Genomic DNA, 26773 nt, shown 5'->3' on the forward strand with positions numbered 1-26773 from the left:
TTCATGTTTGCTTCCAGCTGCTGTGCTCGAACATACAATTCCGGTATTTCAAGTCGCAAGATTTCGGCCTCTCTCGATGAGCTTTGAGCTGCAGTCCTATGTAGTCGCGCGGTCATTTCATTCAACCTGGCGCACATTTCGACGAAGCGAGTTTCGTTCCGAGCTGCGAGGCGTTCTATCGCCTGCATCTGTTCATTTACAATATTCTCTCGGGGAGGTGAACTCATGGTGTCGTTGTCTGGCGGAGACTGGGAGTAGACCGAAGAGGGCGAGTCCCCGGGAGCTGACATGCTGTTCGCGAAGAAGGATAGTGTGTAGAGAGTGACTGATCTCACTTCTCGAAGGCGTGCGGTGCCACGGCAAGGACCACGACCAAGCTGGCCACAATGAGTGCAAAGGCGACGACCGAGATGATGATAATGGTTCCTCGGGATGCTGGAAACTTGCCTCGAATCACGTAGTGTTGACTTTCGAAGTAGCGATGGAATCCCAGGAGCAAGACGAGAATTGCTGGCAACCATTAGCAGGAGGTCCTTCTCATCGCATGCATGCACAATAAACTCACATATGCCCAAAAATGTAGCGCCCAAGGGTTTCCCAACCGAGCGCAACTTGCCAGTAGCAACGAATGAAGTATGCTCCGCTGATGATGAATGCGGCTGTGCAATCGAGGTGTTGAGTCGAAAGAGTTGCGTGACAGCGATGCCGATACTGGCGAAAGCCAGCGACGTTCTTAACCACGCGAGGAAAGTCCTTTCCAATGCGAGGTGATCTCTGGCCACGCTCCCCTTGTTCTCCAACTCGACACTGCCAAAGTTCTCGATCAAGTTTTGAAACCAGCCATGTTGCGCCTGTGCTTCATCCACGGGCTGCGACTGCTCCTGACTATGGTGAGTGCCGCTGCGATTGCCTCTCGCGCTCGATTTGAGGGAGTCGCTCTTCTGCTTTCTGGCACGCGCGAAATCTGCAGCATCGTATGAAGTGCTGTCATCGAGTGGTGCAGACTGGATCTCGTCCACGTCAATTCCAGCCACGGCTCCGTAGCTCGGATTGACTGAGCCATTCCTCCGTACTATCGCGGTATTCTCATCTGCACTGCTTTCGGCTACTTCGTCCGTGTCCCGCACCAGGCGACTTCGCAGCACATTGTGCGGACTTTGGTCGGGTGAGCTTCGTCCGTCCATTGCGGATGTCGTCCGAATCGCCAGCTCCGCGATGTTAGGAGAGTGCTGAACGACAGAGGTTTGTCCCGATCCAGACAATTAGTATCTCCACAGTCGTCTCCACGATAGACTCAGAAAGTCACCGCAGATCTCATCGACAAACCTCGGGACGAAGCGGTGAAGTGGGTAAATCGGAGACCAGATTGGAGACCGCGAGTCGGCGTGGGGCGCTAGTCTCAGTATTCAGCTCTCGCTGCCTCCTTCCTATTCGGGGTCGGAGTCCTCGAGAGTCTGAGTGCCCAAGTGCGGCTTTGGCAGATAGGGTTTTAGCGTAAGCTTTAAAGCCCGAACAACAACAAAACACGACGAACGCTGACACCGATACCTCGACAATAACACCCTTTATCGAAAATCGCCGTCAGTTATCTTCTAGCGCCGGACACGACGAATCTAACGCCGCAAAATTCGAAAAATTCGAGCCGGTTTTAACAGAGGAGTAGGCTTTCGCGTTTTTCGACGTTTTTGCTAACAAACTCGAAAAAACGAAAAAAGCCTACTCCTCCCGCAGTTCGAAAGCTATCGAGACGAAAAGTAGTTTATATTAAAGCTACGATCTATAGCTACAAGATAACTAACGGCGATTTTTCGATTTCGATGTCGTCGTCGCAATATCGTTGTTTATTCGATTTTCGAAAAATTTAAGCTAACACTCTATGCTTGCGGTATTTTTTAGAACGCCATATTATCGTACGCGTAGATCTGAGTAACTAACTCTCTATCTAACAAAAAGTCGAGTTAGGCCCTCAGACCATACCTGTAAAGCTTGCGACGGCCGTCCCAAAACGGTTGTCGCTAAAGCTTACCGGTTATGGACTGAGGTTCTGAGACTAGTGGGGCGCAACGGTGAGTGATGAAGCTGCCTCCTCCTTGAGATGCGGGGCGGGAAGAGTCGGGATTGGGTGAGCTGTGTACACTGAGAGTACGTCTGTCTTGACAAGATTGACACGATTGTGTGATTACATCAACGAACTTATGCAGAACATGGTGCAGTCGCCGAGGCCGTGGCAGATGGAAAAGCATTAGCGTGAGGACATGGATCCCTGGCGTGATGAGGAACATGGGCTGACTGTCGGAACAGGAGCGAAACGTCTTGTCAGGTGTTCCGACGATAGTATACAACTACATAGTTCTCATGCGCTCATGCGCTCATGCTCTTCGCTCAGTATGCGCCTTGAAGACTTGCAATAACGCTCTTCTCATCAAGAATGCCCAAACGCCGCGCTTCATCCAGCTCAAACGCTCAGTCCCTTCTGTCTTCCTAATCAGATTCACCACCGAAACATTCCTGCATGCTGACCAATTCCTTGAGAATCTTCTGCATCAGCAAGTTGTCGCTCGCTCCCGACACTGAAGTCTTGGACCACCGCTCCTCGAGCGGACTCGTGGGCGCAATACGATCCGCAAGGCTCCTCTTACTCCGCACCAGCGACTCAGTCAAACCCTTGACGCCTTCAAAGTCATACTCTAGAGCAGGTATGTCCGCGGCATTGATGCCGTCCGCAGCAGCACGCGCCGTATCCGAGTTGAGGATGAATGCGATCATCAACAAGCTATGCGCTTCTGTGACCAGGCCAAGCGTGACTGTGCCAGCTCGTGGGTTTCGAGGTCCAGGGTTCTCGTTCTGTAGAGACTTCTCTGCTCGTTGCAACTGCTCGCGGAAAGTGTTCAGGAAGCTGGCGACTTCGCCTGCGATGGGTGGCCCAACAGAATCCACCAGGTTGAGACAAAGCGGCAGGAAGCCCTCGCTCCAGATGGCGAACATTCGCTGTGGCTCGTCGAATGGTCCCTTTCCACCCGGCTTTCGGAAGTAATTGGACAGGTTCGCAGCAGACACTTGCGTTAAAACCCCTTCAAGCGCCATTTGCTCAGCCACGGGTCGCACGGTGGATAGCGAGAGGAGGAATGCGATGGCGATCTCGCCGTAGATGGGATCTTGATGCATTTCTTCCGCCAGTTGATCGGCCCAAGAATACAAGCTGAGCGCTCCGCGGACGACCGAGGACCCTGCGATGATATCGGATAGAATTGTCCACACGGAGGTAATGCCAGGAACTGTCAGAATGGCTTGCAGCAACGCGGTGAGCAGGGCAAAGTCGGCGGGTAATGCAAGCTCGATGTTGTTATGTAGATTGCCGCACAAGGCCCGGAATCCAGGAGTGATGACTTTCCCGACAATGTCTACTAGTATCGAAGCGATAGTCGGGTGGAGGTAGTAGGGTTCCGTTTCTTGGGTAGCATGTGACGGTGTCGGTCGACTCTTCATGTAGCTGTGAGGCTGAATAGTGAGGTATAGGACCTGTAAGAGTTCGCGGTAATAACGCATGTCTTCAGCAGCCGTTGCTACATCATAGTCAACCGGTGAGGTCCGGACAAGACCCCACGCAGCGGCAAGAAGAGGCTTCATGAAGTCGCCGTTTGCTTGGAGGGCAACCAGCTTGGATGTGATCACAAATGCCAGCTCGAGTCTCAGCTGGAGCACGTCGGCCACCCCAGGCTGATCAAGGGTCGGGTCTGTGTTGGCGAGCAAGCAATTCTCTGCGACTTTGGCCAAGTCGGATTGGAGCGCTGCGTCCTGCCCGACACACTCGCACAATGTCGTCGCGAGACGTTTCCAGCTCCTGAGCAACGCAGTCTGGGCGTACAGCAGGCTCAAGTTGGCATTCACACGCGGGAACTCGTCCACAAAGCCCTGATCTTTGCTCGTAGAAACGCCGAACCACGAAGAATGGTGGCGGAGCACGGTCGTTGCAATGTCTCGATCGTAAAAGAAGTCCTCTCCCAAAGGCGCGGGGTTGACTGCAGTTCGCTCGAAGTCAGAGAGCTCCCTCTGTGGGAAGATGCTCTTGATGTTCGCAGCCAAGTTTTGGTGATTTGATCTATTGTATGCATCGACCGCGACAGCATGATCGCGAAGGAAAGACAGCTTCGGGGCCAGAGTCTTCAAAACCGTCTTGTCACCAACCTCGAGGCTCGTGTGAAGATTGATTGCGAGAATCTCACACAAACAGGCTGCCATTTCGCACTCCCTAGCACTGATCAAGGCTGCTGCTGTGGTCGTATCCTTCGGCTTCGTTGCTGAGAGCGTATTCAGCCAAGCGAGTGTATTCTTGAGGAACTCGGCGTGTGTCCGCAACTCGTTCGTTGCCCAGACCCATGTTTGCTGTGCCACGGCCACGAACTTGAGCATGCTGATGGCACGCTTGGGAGGCAGTACCGCGATAGAGGAGAGCTGATCAAGGGCGTAATTCAAAATTGGCTTTCCTTTAATGGTCTCCGATTGTAGCCGATGTGCTCTTGTCTTTGGAAGGGCGCCTGTGAGCAGATAAATGGCGAACCAATGTTGCTTGCTTTCCATGACCACTGACAAAAAGTCCCATATTTGTCGTTCGACGGCCACATCGCAGAGAGGGCGGTCAAGCTGGGTGACTACCATGAGGAAGGCCTTCGCAGCTTCAGCATCGAGTTGTGCAAGCATGGATGGCGGGTCCTCGTCTCCAGACGCGACCGATTGCACGACTTCTGTCAGCAGAGGGAATAGGTCCGCTTTGAAGGCATGATCGCTTGCCAAAAGAGAGGCAAGGATTGGCATGCTTTGCAGAACGCCGGACGAGAGATTCTTTGCTCGTAGTTCTGCAGTGGTGCGCTGCTGGTCCGTCGACCCCGTCGCACTGGACAGCAGTTTGATACCACTTTTCGCGGCCCGTACTAGTGTGACCAAGAATCGAAGCCCAGAACTGGTTTGTTGCAATACGACTTTTCGGAACTGCATAGGAGTGGAGTCGCTGGCCACCGGCAGGCCTTCAGACAGAGTCCGTGAAAATGTTGCAACCAAAGGGCTGGGACCATTTGCGGGAGCCGCAGCATCTAGGAGTGCTGCAGCTGCAGGTGTAAGGACAAGAGTTAGTCGACTGGATGGACTTTCCCCAGTACCAATGCCGTAGGTGCTGATCAGTAACCTGTTGAAGTCATCGAGGATGTCGGTCGTGATGTTGCATCGCTCGACAGGGACGTCAAACTTCCAGCTCGGCATGCTTTGGAGTGCATCGATCAGAATTTTCTGGTAAGCGTTGAGGACAGCGCTCATGGTGCGCTCAGGAGTTGCGTCGAACCCCTGGGTTTGTGACTCGAATCGATTCCTTGCTTTCGGAGCAAGACTCTTGCGTTTGACAAGACCTGCAACAGCATCGCTTAACAATACAGAGTGAAGCTTGACGCAGGCGGCGAGGAAATTGTAGCGCCCAAGCTGCACCTCTGTACCTCCTACAACCGATGCCAAAGAAGACGCTCCGTTCACGAGACCCAGTAGGCTGCTTCGATTGAGGATGGACCATGTCCTCTCTGGCGACAGTCCGACAAGAACGGTCAGAAAGTCGGCACAAGACACTGCGAGCTCCACTGAGCCAGGTTGGGCGACCTGGTCGAGATGAGCGAGGAGCTCGTTCTCGAAAATGTCTGCGATGGTGTTCACGATATCCTGGCCGCCGCGCAAGACGGAGCTGATACAGCAGAGGAGATTACGCGCAACATCCTGCCCGTTGCGACGGTTCAGCGAGCTCTTCAGCAGGGCTGCAAACAGCGTGATTGTCTCTGTCGCGGTTATCCGATCCACCTCGGCGTGTGCTGCCATAGGCACCAGTTCATTGTTCACGGTGAAGGAGGACAGTAGCAGGCCCAGGTATTCGAGCCCAGAGTGCTCATGTTCGAATTTGACGATGAAAGGCCGGGGCTCTCTTACAACGATACCAACAGTGCGATTTGGTATCTCGCGTGCGCTCGAGTCGCCTCCCTCGTCACCCATGGTTATTGCGCGCTGCGAAGACCTCGAGATCTGCTCGTTCGGTCGAAAGATCGATAGCGGAGCAGTGAGAGAGATCATGTTGATGTTGTCGTCTTCATTCTCCAAATCATACGATCGGAAGCTCTCTGGCAGCATCCGAGTGAAGCTCGTGAGGCGGTCGAGGATCTGTGCGATGTCCAGTGCTTCTTCGCTATCGATGGAGCCACTTTGGGCACCTGCCAGTAGGGTGAACAAGCGCAGCACGGGCGAGAGCTCATATGGATAACGTGCCAATGCCTGGTCCAGGACAGCAGGTCTGAGTTGCTCGAAGTCGCGAAGAAACTTGCCCGCCAGCGCACTGGAGTGTGCCTGTGAAGATTCGCCATCGCGAGGCTCCAACAATGACAGGATCGCTTGTAGTAGCTCCTCGCCGTACTGCACAAATGGTAGACTTTGCCTGATCAGGTCGAAGAACGTCGCCTTTCCGATGAAAGCAGTGGAGGATTCCGATGCAGAGCTGAAGACTGCGCTGACCGCCGAAGCTATTTCGTCCATCATGACAAAGACACGCATGCGGTCCACCGATTCAGCGGCGAAGAATTGAGGCGGATCATCCCTGTGCTCTTCCATGTCCGGACTGCAAAGCTGGTCATATAACTTTTCGAACTCCGACTGTACTGCTTTCGACCCGCGTCTTGCCGAGCGCATGTGGCCTTCAGAGCCACTATCTCCTTGCTCAATCAGATGCGAATTCCTTTCGCGGTGCGCGACAGCAATTTCGCGAATCGTGGACGTGATGATCGCCCATGCCCACAAAGTAGGAGCGGCAATAGAAAGTTGCAGTTGGGTGACGCCGTAGAATATGGAATTCATCGCAGCAATGCACCTTTCGTCTTTGATGTAGGAGGCGCCTTTGAGCGCAGGTGCATCGACGCCAGCTGCGTTCAAGATTTCTCCGGTGACCAATTGGACCTTCAAGATCTCCACAGAAATGACGGAGGCGAGAGCTTGTGGCACGGAGAGGTCCGCCAGAGGAGAGTCCCCCTTTCCAAGGAAAAGATGCCTTTCCATTGTTAGAAACCAGTTCTGCACAGTCGTAGCGCTGGGCACACCATCCAGAGCATAGATCGCCGAAAGCAAAAGGCGTAACGTGCTGACGAGATCGACAAGTCGAGCATCCAAGTAGCTCTGGGCTTTCGTTGGATCATCCGTGAATACCTTTGGCGAGGAAGTCTGCCCGGTTCCCGCAACGAGCAAGCTTTCTGTCTTCTCGATACATTTGACGCAGAATGCTTCGCTCTCCGCGACCTGCCTACTCGCGCACATTGTGTCCTCGATCTTATGCGCGACCTCGTCGATCCACGTGGTCTTCAAACCTCCTCTTAGTGAGCCGGAGGGCATCCCTTGAGTGTCATCCTTGCCCACCTTGACACGGCCCACGAGGTCCGCACTCAGCTTCAACAAATGACTCGTCTCGCTCAGGTACACATTCAACAGTCTCGCCCGCCGCACATCCTGCTTGCCGAAATCCAGCGTAGGTCGTGCAGCTGTCGTTGTAGATGCTGAAAAGTTGAACGAATCTCGTGTCAACACGGAGCTCGTGAGATTTGCCGGTCCTGACAGAGGATTTGGTCCATTCGATGCCGTGATCAGCAGTTGATCCGCCGGCCGCTCCTGCCACTCAATAATTGCCATGCGCAGCGCTGCAAGCTCCTCAATCTGCACCTCTTTCGACAGCCATTGCGCATCCTCTTTCAACTCGTCCAGGTTGTAGTTGACATTGCTTGCTGGCGAGACGTTGATCGGCGCAGTCTTGGTCGTGAAGTCGGCAGCACTTCTGGAGTTTGGCTTCGTGAAAGGATCGAGCGCAGCACTGAGCAGGCTGATGGTCTGGGAATCGTTCAGGAACTGCTGAAGATGGGTGTTGTGCACGGCGGAATCCTCGTCGCTTATTGCTCGGTATGCCGTTCGCCATGAGACGAGTCGCGTCCCCCCAGCGAGGCACTTGTCCGCGGATGGGAAATAGCTGGAGTCTGACGTTGTTGCAGCCATGATCGCGCTCCAATGAGGTTATGATTCCGTTGTTGCTCGATGACCTGTTTTCTTCATGCTCATGAAGCTCCGCTGATAGGAGCTACAAGTTTCCCAAGGCGCTCCATTCCCCTGTCACTCCGGCGCTCAAAGTCGTGTAAGGTGAATGGTCGATGTGAATTGTTTCCCAGAATCTCTCTTTGCTTTGACGCGACAAAGCTCCAGCGTAACTTCGCGATCGGCCCTTGGCATTGGATTGCGCCGACCGATCGACTTCACCTTCTACCGACTCCACTTCACCCATGCGCTCTCCGACTGTGTAGCCTTCTCGACCTAACACCGCCCACAATGACCGTCGCCGAAACACTCAGCAATGCGGCCGAGACTGTCAAAGAATCCGTAGGCCTCGGTCACGGCCACAGCGCTCCTAGCAAGCGTGCGTTCTGCCTCGATTCCATGCACGTCTCCTCCAGGACGCCAACTAACTTCCCTGCTTCTACAGATGCCACCCGAGAAGAGATGTCTGCCGCAAAACTACCACTCGCCTATCGCGACTCTTGCGCAGGACTTCTGATCCCACTGAACAAATGCCGAATGGACAACTACTACCTCAACTGGAGATGTCAGGTATGGCAGCAACATGTCAGGACGTGCGAACGGCAAGGCGAGGGACTGACCTCATCATCAGGACGAGAGACATTCATACGAGAAGTGCCAATACGAGGAGTTCAAGCTACGGGTGAAGAAGATGGACGAGATCCGGGCAGAGAAGAATGGCGCGAGGAGCAATTAGAGGGCGGGATGTGGATCTGACACGCCGTGGAGGCAGAGGGAGGATGCGAGAAAGGGAAGGAATGCACCAAAGCGCGAAAGTGTGGCATACAGAATCACAATTTGAGGTTGCACATTTCATCTATGGTCGTGGAAGTCAACTTGGTTCGTCGACCCGGTCCTTGGCTCAGTGGTCCCATGCAAGAGAGCGTCCTTGAAAGTCAGTAATGGGCATCCATGAGGACGACGTGCGAATCACAAGCCAATATTGTACATTTCATACAGTGTAATGCTGTCGTCTCAGTAAGCCGTGCTGCCTGTGCGGGAGCTCGAGGCTATCTTGTACCAAACCCCGACCGTGACATCCGCTCTGTTCAGGTACTGCGTTGCTCGCTCTATCCAATAAATCCTTTCATTCCATCATGCCTTCATCGTCTTGAGGAACCCATCAAGGTTGAATTCCTCTTCGTACTGCTTGTCGTCCCAAAGCTCACTGAGTTCATCGAGTATGCCCTTTTTGCCCTTTTCCCTCATGTTTCCTTCTGCATCCACTGCATTGGACTCGTCGACACCATTTGGCTCTACGCTCTCGCCGACGGCCAAGTTCGGATCAGTCTCTCCGAGGTTGAACAGGTCCAGGATCTGGTCAGTCTCCATGGTGCCTAAGCCTGCGTTCTGCTGATTCACCACTGTAGAGGCGACGTCGATTTTGAAGCGCTGGAGATTCAAGATCTTCTCTTCAAGTGTCCCACGAGTCACCAGGCGATAAACATTCACCACTTTCTTCTGTCCGATGCGGTGGGCGCGATCCATAGCTTGAAGATCCTTCTGCGGATTCCAATCGTGTTCCACGAAGATGACGGTGTCCGCACCCGTCAAGTTCAAACCCAGTCCGCCGACGCTGGTGGTCAACAGAAGACAGTCGATCGAGGGATCTGAGTTGAACTTATTCACAATGTCTTGACGTTTTGAAGGTTCGATGGACCCGTCCAAGCGGGAAAAAGTCACACCGGGCAGCATTTTCTTCAAGACGGTGTCTTCGACCATGTTCAGCATCTCTTTCATCTGACAAAATATCAGTGCCCGATGCTGTGACACTGCTTGATCAGCGGTGGGGACGCCACCGTTGTCAGCGTGCTGGACACCAATACCGCAGTCGACAAGCAAATCGCGCAGCGCAGTCAGCTTTGGGGCGTGTTTGGGATCTGTCAGACTGGACTTGTCTTTGGCAAGCATGGACTGAATGTCTTCGTACGATTTGTGACCTTCTTTCATGACCATGGCCGGCGAGTTACAAAGCTTGCGCATGTACTGCAAAGCTTGGAAGATATGTTGCTTAGCTTCCTTGTCCGGATTGCCAGCCATGTCCTGCAGCGACTTCGCTTCCTTCTTGGTGAAGTCATCGAACAACTTCTTTTGCAGGTCGCTTAGATCACAGTAGTAATTTTGCAGAATCTTTGGCGGCAAGTCGTTGAGCACTTCTTCCTTCAGCCGACGGAGTAAGAATGGCAACACCTGCTTGTGAAGAGACTCGATTGCAAGTGCTCCAGCTTCCTGCTCCTTTGACGAGGATTTGGCGAAACGGCTGGCGGCGATGGGCTTGGCGAAGCGATCCTGGAACACTTTCTCCGTGCCCAAAAATCCAGGCATGAGGAAGTCGAAGAGTGACCAGAGCTCCAACACGTTGTTCTGAATTGGCGTCCCAGAGAGAATCAGGCGATGATTGCTCGGCAGTCGCTTCACAGCCTGTGTGACCTTTGCCTTCGGGTTCTTGATCAAGTGACCTTCGTCTAGTACACAGTAGTTCCAGTTGATTGGTGTCAAGATGTCGGCATCGTTGCGAGCAATGTCGTAAGAAGTGATGACAACATCAGCCGTTGCCAATTGGTCGCGCACCTTGCCGCGCTCGGCAGGTGGCCCAGCGTAGGCCACCGCTGTTAAGAATGGCGCGTACGTCCGGATTTCCTGCTTCCAGTGCCCGGTCAATGTCGGTGGGCAAATAATGAGGGACGGCAGGCGTCGAACGTCTGGAGCTTGGGTCTTGGCGAACTCCTCAGCGCGAAGGTGATGATCGCTGGCAACGATGCAGAGAGTTTGCAGCGTCTTGCCCAATCCCATATCGTCACATAGCACACCATGAAGATGGTAGCGGTTCAAGAATGCCAGCCAGTTCACGCCTTCTTGCTGGTAAGACCGCAGTTCGGCCTTGATCGCAACAGGGATGTTGAATGGCTCCACCTTCTTCGGGTCGAGCATCTGCGCGATGAATTTGCGCTCTCGGTCTCTGCCCTCAAGTAACGATTGAGGCAAGCCCGGCGGATCCGGAATGCCTGCTTCCAGCGGGACCAGCTTGACCAAGGTCGCGAAGGATGTCGTCGCGATGAGGCGCACACCTCCATCAGAATCGCTCATGCGTCCAAGGACCGGCACCAGTAGGAAAATGACATATGGCAGAATGCCATCGCCCATGACTTGGATGAGATGATAGATGCACTCGATTGCACCTTGCCTGTGCGTGACTTCGTGGCCGTTGTTGATGGGCGGGACGACCTGTTCGACAAGCATAGTAAAGCCCTGCACGGTGATGACACTGCAAACGCTGGCAAAACACTTCGCAGCCGTGTACCGCAGTACCGCAAGTCTGCATTGAAGTGCCCTGGCAATGTATGGCAGGAGTTCCAGAACCCAAGAGTGCAACGCGGGATCGATGGTAGCGATGAGAGCGCGCAGCGTCGACAGGGCGTCCACGGCTTCTTGGCCGAGGTCAGTGTCAGGCTCGGTGATGGTCGCAGGCAGCTCGCCTGTAAAGCATTCTCGAATGGGGCCTTCGATCACAGCCTGCAGCTTCGGAACCTTTTTGAACAATTCACTTCCGAATGTTTGACAGAGTTGTTCCAGGGCATCCTTGGCTCCACGGCGTGTAATACGAGCGGCTCGCACCTCGCGTTCGTATTTGGCGACGTCAGGTCGGTCTTGAATGTCTTCGTCTTTTTGCAGTGACAAGATCGCAACTTCGCGGTCAGCATTCGGATGAAATTCGGGAGTTTCTCCAGTCTCCATGCAGCAGAATTTGACCAGATTGCCGACCACTTTCTCGACAATCTTGTGACGCTCGCTCTGGACGAATCGGCTGATCAGACCTGCGACAGCTGTGGCAGTACGATGCTGAAGATCGAAGTTTTCTTCTTCCTTTACGCTGTCCATCACAGCTTTGATGGTCGCTTGAGGCTTCTTCGGAATGCTGTTGAAGGCGATCAGCGCAGCAGCGGCCGCTGACCGGACTCGCAAATCTGCTTGCTTCCTCGCCGCATTCGCCTCGCTGATGGCTGCCTCACAGTCCAATTTGGCTGTATTGAGCGCTTCTGCAGCAGTCATTCTCTGCACGGTCGACAAGCCCTTTTTGAGTCGATCATAGTCATGCGTGACAATCTTCTCGGCATCTTGGATTGAGAAGGCGTTTTTGCCGGCGTCAGGCTCGCCCTGGCAGACCACCGCGACGATGGGTAGCTTGCTTCCGGCAACATGACCATGCTCCTGGAATGCATTGAGCAATTGCTGACACTGCGCTCTTGCAATGCGAAGATAGCTTGTCAGGTCGCTATACCAGCCGGGCTTTTCATCTTCGACAAGATTTCGCAGTTCCGCAGACGCAGCATCCGCGAGGGCGTCCTGGCTGGATATGGAGGATGCAAAAGCTTCAAAAGCCATCGCCGTGAATAGCTGAGTGGAACCGTATATGGATTTCAGGTTCGGAAGCAGTATGGGTCCGAAGAAAGCCTCGCGCTGATCAGCTGGCCAAAGCGAGACTGCCTTGCCAAGAGCTCGAGTTGCAAACATCCGGCTCCGGATCATGACTTCTGGTCCAACAAGATCAATGTCACCTTGCATCATCGCGGCATCAATATTGTGCGCTGTTGCGGGGGCCGTGGGTGGGAGAGAGGCTTCTTTCTTGTCCGACTTACGGCGCTTCTTAGCTGGCTCTCCGCCGTTCACAGGAGAAGCGCGGCGAGCACTAGCCAATGGCGCATAGGTCTGTCCAGAGGGCTTCACGAACAGTGTGGCGTCCATAGGGATAGGATGACGGCTGATCCCAATCGGGTGGGTAGTGAGGGTGGCGAGCGGGCAAGCGTGAGCCTCGAATTCTTTCCCAAATGCATACACGTCTTTCAAGGACAATGCGTCTGCAAGCGCGTTCCAAACATCGAGAGAAAGTTTGAGCACATTGTCGTTGCGCTCAACGAGCAAGTTCTGATAGACCAGGCGCAAAGCTTTGCCATTGATCCACCCTTTGGTGTCGTCGCCTTCGATGTCGATAAACGTGAGTAGTGCGCGTAGCACTGCTGAGCGCACGCTGGTGATTGTGTGCCGCAAGAAAGGATAAAGCCTGGGGACGAGCTCATCAAAGGATTGCTCAGGATCAGTGGCTGCGTTCTGCTTCATGGCAGCCAGCACTTCTGGGAAACCACAGAGCTTGGCGAGGAGGTCCATGACAGAGCCTGTGCTCGCGCTCAGATCGTCCGAAAGACTTGACAAGCACTCCCAGACCACGCTGATAAGATGTCCGAGCTCGTCTGAACGAACATTGACGAGCTCCTTGGCGACTGGAATCAGTGTTGCGGCGCTGACGGCGCGAACATCATCGTCTTGGTCTCCAAGGCCTTTGATGACGCATTCCAACACGCCGTCCATCAAAGAACGGTCTTCGAAAAGTAGATCAGTCCGTACCGCGACGAGATAGCGCATCCCAATCATGCCACCATGGCAGGCGTGCCAGATCCGCTTCGACACCTTCAAGTCTTTTTGCATGACCAATCGATACAGAATCCGGTTGATTTCGTGAACGGACGCGGCGGGTAAATATTGCAGGACCGATCCAAGAACTTGTCCAGCCGTCTCTCTGATCGGTGCGACTGCGTTGTCGGAGATGTAATCCGCAAAGCGATCAAGCATGAAGACGCAGCAGATGCGGCATCCCAGATCATCCAGCCAAGCGCGGTTGAGTCGATCATTCTCTTCTCTAGTCTTGCCTGCCTGCCTGCCCGCGCCTGCGCCGTGTACTCGGACGATTTCTCGAAGTCCCATCGCCGCGCCATGCCGGATCTCCCACATTGGATCGAAGAGGTCAACGGTCAAAAACTCGCAAAGTCTTTCAAAAGGCCACTCATTGCCTTCTTCCTCGGCTTCGGTGACCAGGGCTGACTTCTCTGCCACTGGTGCACCTTTGAACTCCGAAACGACTTTGGAGTCGTCGTCGCCTCCTTTCCGGTCCAGAGAAAAGTAGTCGGCATTACCGTTACCATTTTCGTCGTTTTCTTGCTTGATTTCTTGCTTGATTTCTTGCTTCACGTCGTCCGCAGGCGTTTGCGTGAGGCCTGTGCTGCTGCGACGGACTCCAAAGTCGTACTTGAACTTCTTGTTGTCGCGCTTCAATTCTTCCTTGCGGCGTCGTTTGAGCATGTTGAGCTGACGCTTGCTCATCTCTCCGCCTGCGGGAGTCTGTGGAGTGGCATCCTCCGGACTCCGTATTGGGAGCTCATCGCTGAACTTAGAGGCCTCTGTATCGAGTTTGGGTAGAGTCGGCGCGGTGACTGATGTCGCCCTGCCTGCGATATCCTTCTCTGCCAATAGATCATCTTCGATGTACTCGCCTCCGAGGCCGAGACGTGAAGTTAGTGTCTTCTTTTGGTGAGTCAAACGTTCAGCGGCGGTCAGGCCTGCGAGTTTGAAGTCGTACTGCCTGCCGGCACTGCCCAGCAGTTCTTTGCCGTACGTCAGGATCGATTCCACGTCGAGCGTCGCCAGTTGCAGTTGGTCGAACGAGGTCGACACCGCCGACCCCTCTGTCTTGGCGGCATCCGTAACCGTGTCCAGCAGCTCATCAGGAATAGCGTTCGGGTCGTACTTCTCCGCATGCTCGACGATGCCTCCGATGGCGCGAGCAGCAGCAGTCCTGGTGTCCCACGACTGTGAACGAAGATAAGGCACGACGCGAGTCAGAAGATTGAAGAGTTCGTCCGGGTGATTCTTTTGGACGTCGGCCAGCTGCTGTGCGGCCGTGTTCCGAATTAATTGGGTACTTCCGGTCTCCAGTAAAACGACCAGCCGGTCAAGTCTGTGGTTTTCACGTGTCAATTAGCGCGGCTTTCAGCCAGGACCATGTGAAGGCAGTGATTTCTGCATACCGTGAAGTCGTCATGATCGATGCCACCGTTTAACGCCAGAAACGCCCGAAAATTCAACAACAGGCCATCGAAGTGTCGCGAGAGCGCGTGATCCTCCAGAAGAAAATATCGTCCGACTCGTGGTGTGGTTGGATCTTTCCCTTCCTCTCCTTATGCCAGCGCCGGTACAAACAACAAAAGAAGTCGTGCTGAGAGTTACGCGGGCGCATCAAGGGCGGGCTGCGCTTCACAACGATAGATCCAGTCCGGCGAGCCGGCGGTCTATATGTCTGCCTATAAATCCCCTTCATCGCGGGAATCCCTGCCGAGCTAGAGCTAATGAGTCCTAGCTCAGATCATCACTTATTGCGGGAGCACCACCTGTCCTCTCGCGAAATGCCCTTTCAAACGGAACTCGCGACCAACGGACACCATGATTTATCTCCTTCGTTGTGCCTTCCCGTCTGCCACGGCACGCAAACATTCACTGAGTCGCTTGCAGTATGGTCCCAGGACATGCATGATTACTACCGAGCAGAGCGTAGCCAGCCCGGTGATGAATAATGGCACTCATCGTGATATGGATGCCACTATTTTATTTCTTCACCTGCTTTTCGTCATTAGTTCCGTTCACCTCAGGCCCTGCCCTGCCAACTCTCGCACGACGAATCTATGGCCAACTCAAGTCGCCTAGCACTCGTCGGAGCTAGCAAGTTGTATATCATTACGCGATGTTGCATGGCCCCGAATGCGCTGGACGTTCGACGCGCTTATGATGAGACGACCGTTGGAGTAAAGGCCGGGATCTCTGGTCCTTGCCAAACAACGTGACACTTGATCTCGAAAGAACAAGGCAGCGAGGATGCCACATTACCGATGCTTGCAACACTTGTCGGCTCTGCACATGTCGCCTATGTAGATTCCTTGGAGGCACGGTCTTTTCTCAAGGAACCTCAAAGATGCATCTACTCATCCTGTCGCAGCACATGTAAGGCGATGCGCGCAAGTTGGTGGACCCTTTCAGTGCAAATTGGAGGACCCTTTCAGTGAGCTCGAGAGCTAGAGAACTCGGTTCGAGGCTAGGAGGAGCGACGCAGTGAGACAATTTACGTAGTTTCGCGAGTCCGCCTTTGACCAAGTAGTACGCTGGACATCCACACCAAAAGAGAAGTTCGTACGACACAGGGCGAGCCGTCAGACAACACGGGCAGGTCAGTAGGACAGGCAACTTCGTGCTATTTTGACAATCCTCACATCAATATCTGAAACTGCTACTTTGTTGCATGCACTGTGAATGTGTAGCGGTGCGGAGTTGGAGCGATGACTTTTCATGTTGCTTCCCGAGCCGCAACGAGCACTCTCAAGATATGTTTCGCGGTACGAGTACGGATGTCGAAAATGAGCACATAGGCAGTAACGAGTACCATGTCCTCCATTGAAACCTATCATCTGCATCGCCATGCCCTTTCAGCTTCAGCTTTCGATCCCACGATTGATGGCGAAGTGATTGGTGTGATAGTCATGGCTTTTTGAAGTTTTGGACGTGTGACGCTATCTGAACGCCTGAACTGCGAAACCCGTAATCGAAGCCACCAAACCAGATGCAGCTTCATTCGTCATGCAGAGCCCTTTGCGTACTCCTTCGATGATGAAAACCCCACTCTAGTATCCGTACTGCTCCAACTGCTTCTGAACAGCCTCTGGAACCTTGGCGTTCTTCTTCGCCTCGACCAAGTTCTTCCTCGCCGCGCTCTTGCGCTCGTAGTATGCCTGGCCCTTGACCTTTCTCCTCTCCTCGAGACGGGCGACGACGTCCTGGTATTTCCAGCCGAACTCGTGTCCGAGACGACCAACGGTGCAGTACTTGCGGCCGGGCTTGAGGCGGAGCACGCGGAGGGCTTGTGGGACGACCATGCGCTTCTTGTGGTCGTATGGTGGTGGGACGCCCTCGAAGGTCTTCAGGCGCTCGAGTGCCTTCGCACCGCGCTCAGTCTTGTGTGGGATCATGCCGCGGACGGTACGCCAGAACATCTTGGCTGGGGCTCTGAAGTGCCATGGTCCACCACGGGTTGGGTTGAAACGGGTCTGTTTGCGGAGGAAGGCGGAGTACTTCACTGTGCGGTGGGTTAGTGATGCTGTCTTGTCCAGGACGGTGGAAATCGGTATGCGTGGTGGGACGTACGCTTTGCGCGGAAGAACTCGCCGGAGATGTTGAGAGCCTCGCAGCGGACGACAACAATCTTCTGGCCGTTGAGGAGCTGCTTGGCCACAGTCGAGGCCAAACGACCGAGGAGGTGGCCCTTGCCGTCAATGACAATCTGTAGATTGAAGTGTTAGTACTTGCACATGTCTTTTGCGGAATTGTCGCGAGTATCCGGGGAGGATGCGGTGCTCGTGCAGTGGGGTTCGGATGTGCAGACATACCACCGGCTCGAATGTCGACATCTTGCCTGTTGGTTAGTGATTGGGAGGTGTCGTGTGTGGTGAGGCCGAACGTAACTTTCGTCGCTCGAATTCGAAGGCCACACCGAGACGCTTGGCACGGCCGACGGAAGTCGATTAGCGTTGGTCGCTCCTGCCTCAGGCATCACTTACATATCGCGACGAAGAAAGTTCACCGCGCTGGCCCTACGTAACACCTCCTGCACCCCTCGTCTTGAGTTGCGATACATCCTGCGCCCACACATCTACCTGTCTCCTTGTCGCAACCGTGGCGTCCTCTACCTTCGAACAAGTGTACAGCTCTCTCGGTGCGAATATCACGACCGTGATTGAGCAAGCGATTTGGACTTTTGAGCGACTTCTGGAGTTCTTGGGCCTCAACATAACCCCACCGCCGCGAGACAATTCTACTGTAATCTCGCACTACCTGGAACTGCTTCTCGATTTCTTCCACAAGCGTTCGGTCATCGAAAGCAGCTCGATTGCTCTAGCTGTCACCACCTTCATATTCCTCGCCATGTCGTGGTCTTCGCGCCTTGGAAACCTGGGTCGATTCTCACCCTTTACACGCTCACCGCCGCAAGGTTCGACCAAAGTCAGTGACGCCGACTTCAGCTACATAACCGCCGAAGATCTTCGCAAACATCAAGCTGAATCGATGACCCAACAGGCCGATTCGCCCGTGGACCACGGACCTGAACGCGATACCGATGTGCTGATTCTGCGCAACAAGAAGAAAGAGCATGCAGTACACTTTCCGGCATACAGTATTGTCAAAGGGGAGCTCACTGTGGGTCAGGTGCGCGATCAGGCTGCGAAGAAGGTCGGGTCTGATCCGCGACGGATCAAGCTGCTGTATCGGGGGAAGAACCTGAAAGATGACTCAAGGACTTGTAAGATCGAGGGCTTGCGTGACGGCGCTGAGCTGATGCTCACGGTGGCTGAAGGCATGGCTGCGGGATCAGGGAGTGATAGCGACAGCGATGATGACGTTGACGGAATCGATGGGCAAACTACAGGTGATGGCGAGGGTAAGCGTCGACGAAACCGAGGCAAGAAGTCGAAACGTCGCAAGCAGCGAGAAGAGCGCGAGGGCGTGTCCGGAAGCTCCACTCCTCAAAATGGCAGCCTGGGCGTTCCGTCGAGCCAGCAACCATCCCGCACTCAATCACCGCGTTTGCCCGCTACAGCGCTCGAGAAGCTCAGCGAATTGCATGACAAGCTGCAAACATACATGCCCGACTGTCGAGCGTTCGAGGCATCACCTCCAGCGGAGCCGGCGAAGAGGGAATTTGAACATAAACGGCTGTCTGAGACAATATTGGCACAAGTACTCTTGAAGCTCGATGCGGTAGAGACGGAGGGAGATGCCGAAGCAAGAAGCCGGCGGAAGGAGTTGGTCAGAGAGACGCAAGAAGTTCTGACCAGGCTGGACGCGGTGATGAAGAAATGATCGGGTGGAATATGACCGGTTGTGGTATGTTTTGCTTGTTCCAGCGGACTGGTTGCATGTAGCATGGGAAGGCGTTTTGATAAGCGAGAAGTGGCCGCTGCACAACTTGTTTCTCGTCTGGACGCACCCCAGCGACTGCAGCAGTGCTCGCAAAGACACCATCTTCGAAAGCAGCAGACACGCTATCAAGGGCAGCTCTGTTGCCGACCTCCGGATCCGCTTTAGAAAATGTTTTAAGGCGATCCGGATCCGCTCAAACCTCACCTCGGTTAACGAACCGAATCACCACAAAGCTGTTCCTCTGAGCCGCAGGGCTACCTTATTACCGCCCAGCTAGTTCTCCGCATCCTTGCACCTCATCATCATCGCATCCATAGCTGTCCGTTTCTACTATTCACCGACTGCTGCATGCTGTGCGACCTCTGAAAATATCTTTCACTCTCCTTCGGTCGCAACCCGGACACGTTTTTAATCTCGGTCCATTCAAACCGTAGACAGGAGCTGGTTGCCCCGCGTGTCACTGGCAACGATACAGAGCTTCAAGGGACCTGGTCCATATCTGCATTCCACGATGTCTTCGGCCCTGAAGCGGCTATCTTCCCTGGCCTCGCATTTCGCGCCGTCCTCGAGCTCTCCCACCGTTGCGGACAACTCAAAGGACGAATTCATTCATTCCTTTCATACCCATCAACTTAGTCCGACACTTTTCTTGCCCAGAGCTGCGAGTATCGAACCAGAAGTATGGCTTCGCTGATGGAGAAATCTCGGAATATGAAGCTAATGAATACTTGCAGGCCATTGCCGTGTACCACAAGACTGCGAGTGAGTGCACGCACCCTACTAGTTAGATAGGCCCGGGAACGTCTAACAAATCGATCTTCAGACGAGAAGACGCTCCGAAGGACATATCAGCAGACCGCCGACAGAGCCAGAGGTCTGGCATATTATCTCAAAAAGCATGGCTTCAAGCGAGTTGGCATTCTGTGTACCAATACTCCTGCATTTCTTGAATCGATTTACGGGATTGGTGCAGCCGCAGCGGTGAACGTCGGTATGACCATGTTGTAGTACATCAACAGATCAGCTCATTGACCTTTGAAACAGCAATCAACTACAGACTCAAGGAGGACGATATCACGTACATCTTCGACCACGCTGAAGTTGACATGATCATTGTTGACGCCGAATTCCAACATCTACTCAATGGCTTCCGCAAACTCCATCCAAAGGTCCCATTCATCATCGATACTGACACTGATCAAGACACTGGACCATATGATCAGGCTGTCTTGGAAGGCTTACAGGAGGACGAACGGAACGGAGGCCATGGATGGGCACGGCTCGAAACCGAGGTCGCCCAAGAGGACAGCATGCTGGCGATCGCATATACTTCCGGAACCACGTCACGGCCGAAGGGTGTAGAGTACACGCATCGATCAGCTTACCTCGCATCTGTGGGTAATGTCATCGAAAGTGCCCTGAACACGCATTCCTCAAAGGCTACGAGATGCCATTACTTGTGGACGCTCCCGATGTTTCATGGTGGGTGCAAGGCTTGCGGCGCCCGAAGTTGTCTCGGCCTGTTGCAGGTCTAAGTCTGTATCGCTGTGTTATCCGAACATCGCTGACCCTTGTACCCTTTGATGTTTAGCCATGGGCTGGACATTCCCGTGGGCAGTGACCGCCGTGAGAGGAACGCACTACTGCCTGCGCAAGATCGAATACCCTTACATCTGGAAGCTGCTCAAAGAGGAGCACATCAGCCACTTCAACGCCGCACCAACCGTCAACACCCTCCTCTGCGCGGATCCCAATGCAGAGAAGCTTGAGGACCCCGTCCGGGTGACCGTCGCCGCATCGCCTCCGACCGCCCACCTCTTCGAAACAATGGAGAACCTCAACCTACGTCCCGTCCACGTCTACGGTTTGACGGAGACCTACGGACCTATCACCAAGGGCTATCAGCTGCCAGAATGGGACAACCTGGACGTCAAGGAGAAGTACGCCAAGATGGCGAGGCAAGGTCATGGATCTGTTGTCTCACTCCCCGCGCGTGTGATCAAGACCAAGATGGACGAGTCCGGTGCGTGGGAGAACACTGACAAGATCGAGAATGTGGCCAAAGACGGGAAAGAAATCGGTGAGATCGTCTTCGTCGGCAACATTTGCGCAAAAGGGTACTACAAAGACCCGGCTGCTACACGAAAGCTGTTCGCAGGCGGCGTGCAGCATTCGGGTGACCTGGCGGTCTGGCATCCAGACGGCTCGATCCAGATCCTCGATCGCGCAAAGGACATTATCATCAGCGGCGGCGAGAACATATCCTCTGTCGCGCTGGAGGGAATGCTCGTCACGCACCCGGACGTTCTCGAAGCGGCGTGCGTGGCCGTCAAGGACGAGCAGTGGGGCGAGCGACCCAAGGCTTTCATCACGGTCAAGTCGGGCAAGCAGGGAAGCATCACGGGTGAGGAGATTATCTCGTGGGCGAAGAATAAGAGTGGTATTAGTCGGTTCATGGTGCCGAGGGAGGTGGAAATTCTGGAGGAGTTACCGAAAACTAGTACCGGCAAGTTGAGGAAGTGAGTTGATATCCTGTCTTGTTCATGGAGGGAATCGTGCTGACTTGACTTTACAGGAACGTGCTCAGAGATTGGGCGAAGGGTGCTGAGAGAGATATGAGTTAGGACGGTGCCGTCATACTTCGTTGCGGAGGGAAATCTCGATAAGATACCATTTGCAAAGTCTGCACAAGCCCTGAAGTCGGAAGCCACTTCCAGCCTAGCACGTGCTAAAGTCCTTGGAACATTCACTGACGCGGGCCGCTAAGCGAGTCCATACGAGATGAAGCAAGCCAATCACAGCATGTGATTACGCCTCCTCCCACGGTTACAAAACGAATTCCGAAAAGACCGAGTGTGCCAGCCCTGCCGATGGTCCAGCTTCAACACCCTTGATCCTTGGACCGTAGCATTGTGACGAACCAATCTAGTCAGATACCTTCGTACTGTCAAACTAAGCGCCACCGATCGTAGCCGATAGACGGTAGACGGTGTGGCTCGTGACTGCTTACATACGACGTTCCTGTCGGTCCCGAAGTAGGTTCCGTCACGTAGCAGGACGAACATTAAGGTACGATCGTTTTCACGCGGTCACGCGGAGCTCTCTGAAACAGATTTGACATCGAGACACGGCACAGTGCAATATCCATTGAGGCACCCACTCATGAGACGCCCGGTCTTGGCCAAGGCATACGATCCTTCCCTCTTACAAATGCCCTCGCTTTGCTTTTCCGTGTCGGAAAAGTATGCGAGGTTCGGTGTGCCAGGGTTCTTAAACGTTCTTGGCCCCGCGGTTGGCAGTTGGCACCTATGAAACAGTGCTCTAATATTGAAGCTGACAAACGTTATTTCAGCATTGCCCTGATCTTCGCTTCGGCCGATGGATGTTGGCTTATTAGCTTGTTCATCATCGATATAGCATGGTGAGCAAGAAGCCCATAGAGGTCGTTACGGCAGTGCATCTTTACTAACAACGACTGTCACACGACGCTGGAAGTGCAATTCAAGGTTTGGCATTCGACAGCAGCTGCTCAGCCTTGCGGAATGCCAATGGACTGTATTCTTACGATCAAGAAAGTCATGTCTTTCACCATGCTCGCTTGCCGGGCCGTGTGCAGTGGTCATTGTCGTCGAAGGCTCAAAGCCAAGCATTGGTTTCAAAGCCTTTAGGCCACGGGCTTGAGATCTGCGTTGGCATGAACCTTCTAGGTGGTAGGTGGGTTGGCAGGGTTCCGCTCAATGCTAACACCGAAGCACCGAGAGATGTTTTGCTCGCTTTCTCCGTCGCAAAATGTTGTTGAGGCGATGGCTGCGATACGCTTCTATATGATCCCTGCACAGGCGAGTCGTGACAGACCAATCCGTCGATTGCTGTTGGTCAGGCCCCCATCGAACAAGCGTCGTCATCCTTGTCTGCAAGGGCAGCAAGGCGTACAGGGGGCTGCCGATAGTGGCAGCTGTCCGGACGGACATAAGCGCTTTTAAAGAAATCGACGGGCCTGTATCGGACTATCTCACAACACCGGGTGAAAGTGACTTGATCGCACCAGCTCAGCTCAGCTTTCTCGAAGAGTGAAACGGAGAAACGGACGAGAGTCGGACGGTCGTATCCCATTCGCCTGAGGATTTGCTTCCAAGAGGCTAAATGTACGCAACGTTGCGCCCGCGTGGTCGGACTCGGCGGACTCTCTGTCTCTCGCATTTGCCGTTTCTTTCTGTCTTATATGTAGCGCCCTCCTTGGCGTTGGTGACGTGGACAGGCGCTTCACTTCTCTTTCCACTCTTCTGCTGCGACTGACTTCCTTGCACACCTAGTCTCCATTGCTCGTGACCGTCTCGTCAGCCTCTTGAACGACTGCAGCCGACCATCTCCACTCTTGTCCTGCTCTTCGCCACATCGACCCACTGCTCGCCACACTATCGCGCCTCAATTGACCCGGCCTCACCTCCACGACTGCAGATCTTTGCGAATCCCGGCTATCGCTTCCCGTCACACTTCCAAAAGCCGATCGACCTGCCAAGCGCTCTCTCACGACTGACGTTTCTTGGATGTCACGAAGAGATATTCAACAAAGTCACAGCTATTGCCGCCTGCTAGCCTTGATGCCTTCAACGCCGGCTCTTCTCTGCTAATCTCTCGGCTGCCCTCTGGCAGATTTTGCCCACCATGGATCATACATCGCCCGAAGACTACGATGACCACGCCAGTGATGCCGACTCCGTCACGGACGGGCACGATATCAAGACCGAATCTAATTACGATTCGCCGTCAGCTAAGCAGTCGTCTTCAAAATCCGGCAGTCATATGCAAAAGCGACGTCGAGTAACACGTGCTTGCGATGAGTGTCGACGAAAGAAGATCAAGTGCGATGGCAAGCAGCCGTGCACGCATTGCACCGTCTACAGTTATGGTGCGTGGGGGAGGTCCTGTGTTTTCGGTCCCTTTACTGACAGATGATTGCAGATTGCACGTACGATCAGCCGTCCAACAGGCGCAGGAATCCCGCGCCACAATACGTCGAGAATCTCGAGCATAGGGTGCATCGGGCGGAGACTTTACTGTGCGTTACTGAGCGACCTGCAGATTCGGAGTGGTCTGACATGTTCCTGAACATTCTCTGACTTCTCCAACTCACAGTCATATACTAATACCAAATCTGGATCTGAACGACCCAGGGATCGATGCAGCCGTGGCACAAGGATGGATCCCTGGAGCACCCGGCAAAGGAGAGCCTAGAGCGGCGCAGGCTGCACAACCGCAGCGACCACCACCTACTCCTGCTCCTAATTCTGACAAAAAGTCCGATACGAACCTGGAGTCGATGGTGAGAGCGGTCGCCCAACTAGACATGGATGAGACCGGGCACTGGGATTATCATGGTCACTCCTCAGGTTTGTCCTTTGTTCGCAGAATGCGAGAGCAACTCGGCGATTTGATGGGACCAGATACGATGGCCGCGCCGTTTGTTAAAACCAGGCCTATGTCCTCTCTCCTCCTGGACTCACCTAGATCTGCCGAATCACCGATGGGCGACATTCACGCAGGAACTGCTGATATGCCACCAAAAGACATGGCTCGACAGCTCTGCTCCCATGGACTCAACGATGCGGCGGCGCTATTGCGCATGGTCCATCAGCCGACATTCTGGGAGAGCTTCGAAACGCTGTACAGCAAAACACAGGACAATTACAACAACGAGGACCACAAATTCTTGCCCTTGTTCTACAGTGTCATTGCACTAGGTTCCCTGTTTGGCAAGGATGATGACGCCAGTCACATCGACGAGGGTTACGAGAGTGCGATCCAGCAGGGTTTCACGTACTTCAAGACAGCTCGTCAGCTCATGGATATCGCCGACTGTCGGGACCTTTCGTCGATCCAGGCGGTGGTGTTCATGATTCTCTTTCTGCAGTCATCGTCAAAAATGTCGCAATGCTATGCCTACGTGGGTGTGGCGTTGCGATCCGCCTTGCGCATGGGTCTTCATCGCGCGGCTGCAGGCAAATTCGATCCGGTGGAGGCCGAGAGCAGAAAGCGAGTGTTCTGGGTAGTGCGCAAGCTGGACATTTACGTTGGCGCCATGTTGGGTCTTCCACAGACATTAAGTGACGACGACATCGATCAAGACTTCCCGACCGAGGTGGACGACGAGTACATCACGAGGGATGGAATTCTACCGATGCCAGAGGGAGTCGTGCCGTTGATGACCGCTTTCAATTTGCACACGCGGTTGGTCGGCATCCTACAGAAGATCGTACGCAAGGTAAGAAGAAAACCGAAGGGCAGAACGCCTGCAGCTGTCCGAGATTGTCTCTCGGGCTATGCCAGCAGGTCTCAGTCTGCCCTTATACCCTGTCCGAACTATTGCTGACCCTTCTGCCCTTCTGTTTTAGATATACCCGATCAATGTGTCGAATTCACAAAACACCGGAGACAAATCATACTCGATACCATTTTCTACTATCCGAGAGATCGAAAGCGAGATGGAGGAGTGGAAGCAGAGCCTCCCGCCAATCCTTACGCCGTGTGAGGCGCCGGCGCGGTACGTGCGGATTCAGCAGCTTCTGCGACTTTCATACGCACACGCGCAAGTGCTGCTTTATCGGCCGTTCCTTCACTTCACCGCCATGGAGAAGAGATCACGACCTGTCGATCAGAGGGCGTACGCTTGTGCAGCATCATTTGTCAACGTTTCGCGCAACATCATCCACATTGCATCCCAGATGAAGCAGAAGGGTCTGCTCAATGGCGCGTTCTGGTTCATCATGTATACCACCTTTTTCTCGATTCTAGCGCTCGTGTACTTTGCTGCCGAGAATCCGGACAATCCCACGACCGAAGCGGTGATGAAGGACGCCATTGAGGGCAAGGAGGTCCTGGCATCTCTGGCCTCCCGTAGCATGGCTGCCGACCGATGTACTGCGACTCTCAACATTGTCTTCCAACGACTGCCCGATTGGATGCGAGATGGACGACAGAACCCTACGATGTCGAAGAAACGACCACACGATGCTGGTCCGGAGGGATCTAGTGCGCAGGCGTCACGGAGCCACCCAGATGTCTCGGTAGTCAGCCAGGAGGCACCTCCCATGGGCATTCAGCGCGCCAGCACATTCCCCAAACATGGAGCTACCAATTCACCCAGCCTCGATTCTTCAATGGACAACTCTTGGTCTCACTCCACGTCGTCATACGGTGCAGAGACACCGACATCTGCGCCCTTCGATACCAGCACATTCTCAGCTGCCAACCAAAGAAACGTGTCGCAGGCGATGATGCCACAATACTCTCTTCCGCCCAACTTCGCCAACCCGGGTCTGACCGATCTTTCCACCATGATGTTTCCCACGGCAGACGGGCCCTTTACTTACCCCAATCAGCCCCTGACGACGTTTGAGAACAATCAACAATTCGGCAAAGGTAGCCTCTTCTCGAACGCACAAGCCTTTACACCACTTGGCAACGCGAGCCCTGCGACATCTTCCTCCCGCGGCCGTGAAGAGAACATCGAAGCCCAATTCTACCCCTTGCCTCCCTATATCGAGCAACGCCAACAACAGCAATTCTCGCAGCTGCGCACGCAGTCGCAATCGAGAGGCATGGGCATGGGCTATCCGCAGCCGACCAGCATGCCTTTCAATGGCGCACCCCAGTCCGCGAGCGCGGTGCAGGCGATGCAGATCCCGAATGGAGGGAATTGGGTCGGTCAGTCGGCGTTTCCGCAGGGGATGTTGGATCAGAATATCAATATTCAGGATCTGTTTGGCGGGCAAGAATGGAATCCGATGTTCGCTGGGTATCAGCACCAGCAGGGTCAGTAGGAATCGGAAGGCTGAGCATACCCTGAGCAGTTCTG

General features: G+C 54.0%; 8 protein-coding genes across 8 annotated transcripts; 4 read left to right on the plus strand and 4 right to left on the minus strand.

The window, feature by feature from the left end:
- Positions 1-337: 337 nt before the first annotated feature.
- On the minus strand, positions 338-854 carry MYCGRDRAFT_28143 (uncharacterized protein; the record flags this gene model as incomplete). The annotated part of the gene is made up of 2 exons (XM_003857342.1): positions 338-510; positions 566-854. Coding segments are annotated over 2 exons (462 nt in total), but the record flags the coding sequence as incomplete, so codon positions are not given.
- A 1627-nt stretch (positions 855-2481) lies between these two features.
- MYCGRDRAFT_66037 (uncharacterized protein) lies at positions 2482-8052 on the minus strand (the record flags this gene model as incomplete). Its single annotated transcript, XM_003857341.1, has 2 exons — positions 2482-4853; positions 4914-8052. The coding sequence occupies 2 exons, from the start codon at positions 8050-8052 to the stop codon at positions 2482-2484; spliced, it is 5511 nt and encodes a 1836-aa protein (XP_003857389.1).
- Positions 8053-8356: 304 nt separating this feature from the next.
- On the plus strand, positions 8357-9041 carry MYCGRDRAFT_98472 (uncharacterized protein; the record flags this gene model as incomplete). The annotated part of the gene is made up of 3 exons (XM_003856218.1): positions 8357-8467; positions 8534-8658; positions 8720-9041. The coding sequence occupies 3 exons, from the start codon at positions 8380-8382 to the stop codon at positions 8822-8824; spliced, it is 318 nt and encodes a 105-aa protein (XP_003856266.1).
- A 16-nt stretch (positions 9042-9057) lies between these two features.
- On the minus strand, positions 9058-14998 carry MYCGRDRAFT_107186 (SNF2 family DNA-dependent ATPase domain-containing protein; the record flags this gene model as incomplete). The annotated part of the gene is made up of 2 exons (XM_003857340.1): positions 9058-14914; positions 14985-14998. 2 exons carry the CDS (start codon positions 14996-14998, stop codon positions 9223-9225), a joined length of 5706 nt encoding a protein of 1901 aa, XP_003857388.1.
- Positions 14999-16477: 1479 nt separating this feature from the next.
- Positions 16478-17434, minus strand: MYCGRDRAFT_102406 (60S ribosomal protein L16; the record flags this gene model as incomplete). The annotated part of the gene is made up of 3 exons (XM_003857339.1): positions 16478-17077; positions 17146-17281; positions 17388-17434. The coding sequence occupies 3 exons, from the start codon at positions 17406-17408 to the stop codon at positions 16626-16628; spliced, it is 609 nt and encodes a 202-aa protein (XP_003857387.1).
- Positions 17435-18218: 784 nt separating this feature from the next.
- MYCGRDRAFT_102408 (uncharacterized protein) lies at positions 18219-18862 on the plus strand (the record flags this gene model as incomplete). Its single annotated transcript, XM_003856219.1, is given in 2 exon segments — positions 18219-18790; positions 18810-18862. The coding sequence occupies 2 exon segments, from the start codon at positions 18334-18336 to the stop codon at positions 18827-18829; spliced, it is 477 nt and encodes a 158-aa protein (XP_003856267.1).
- Positions 18863-19231: 369 nt separating this feature from the next.
- MYCGRDRAFT_66052 (uncharacterized protein) lies at positions 19232-21542 on the plus strand (the record flags this gene model as incomplete). Its single annotated transcript, XM_003856220.1, has 6 exons — positions 19232-19597; positions 19653-19680; positions 19742-19909; positions 19963-20400; positions 20510-21437; positions 21494-21542. 6 exons carry the CDS (start codon positions 19430-19432, stop codon positions 21540-21542), a joined length of 1779 nt encoding a protein of 592 aa, XP_003856268.1.
- Positions 21543-23721: 2179 nt separating this feature from the next.
- MgASG1 (fungal transcriptional regulatory protein) lies at positions 23722-26738 on the plus strand (the record flags this gene model as incomplete). Its single annotated transcript, XM_003856221.1, has 4 exons — positions 23722-23827; positions 23881-23977; positions 24055-25180; positions 25311-26738. The coding sequence occupies 4 exons, from the start codon at positions 23722-23724 to the stop codon at positions 26736-26738; spliced, it is 2757 nt and encodes a 918-aa protein (XP_003856269.1).
- Between the last annotated feature and the right edge of the window lie 35 nt (positions 26739-26773).

This window comes from Zymoseptoria tritici, chromosome 1, assembly GCF_000219625.1.
Source record: "Zymoseptoria tritici IPO323 chromosome 1, whole genome shotgun sequence".
NCBI classification, from domain to species: Eukaryota; Fungi; Ascomycota; class Dothideomycetes; order Mycosphaerellales; family Mycosphaerellaceae; genus Zymoseptoria; species Zymoseptoria tritici.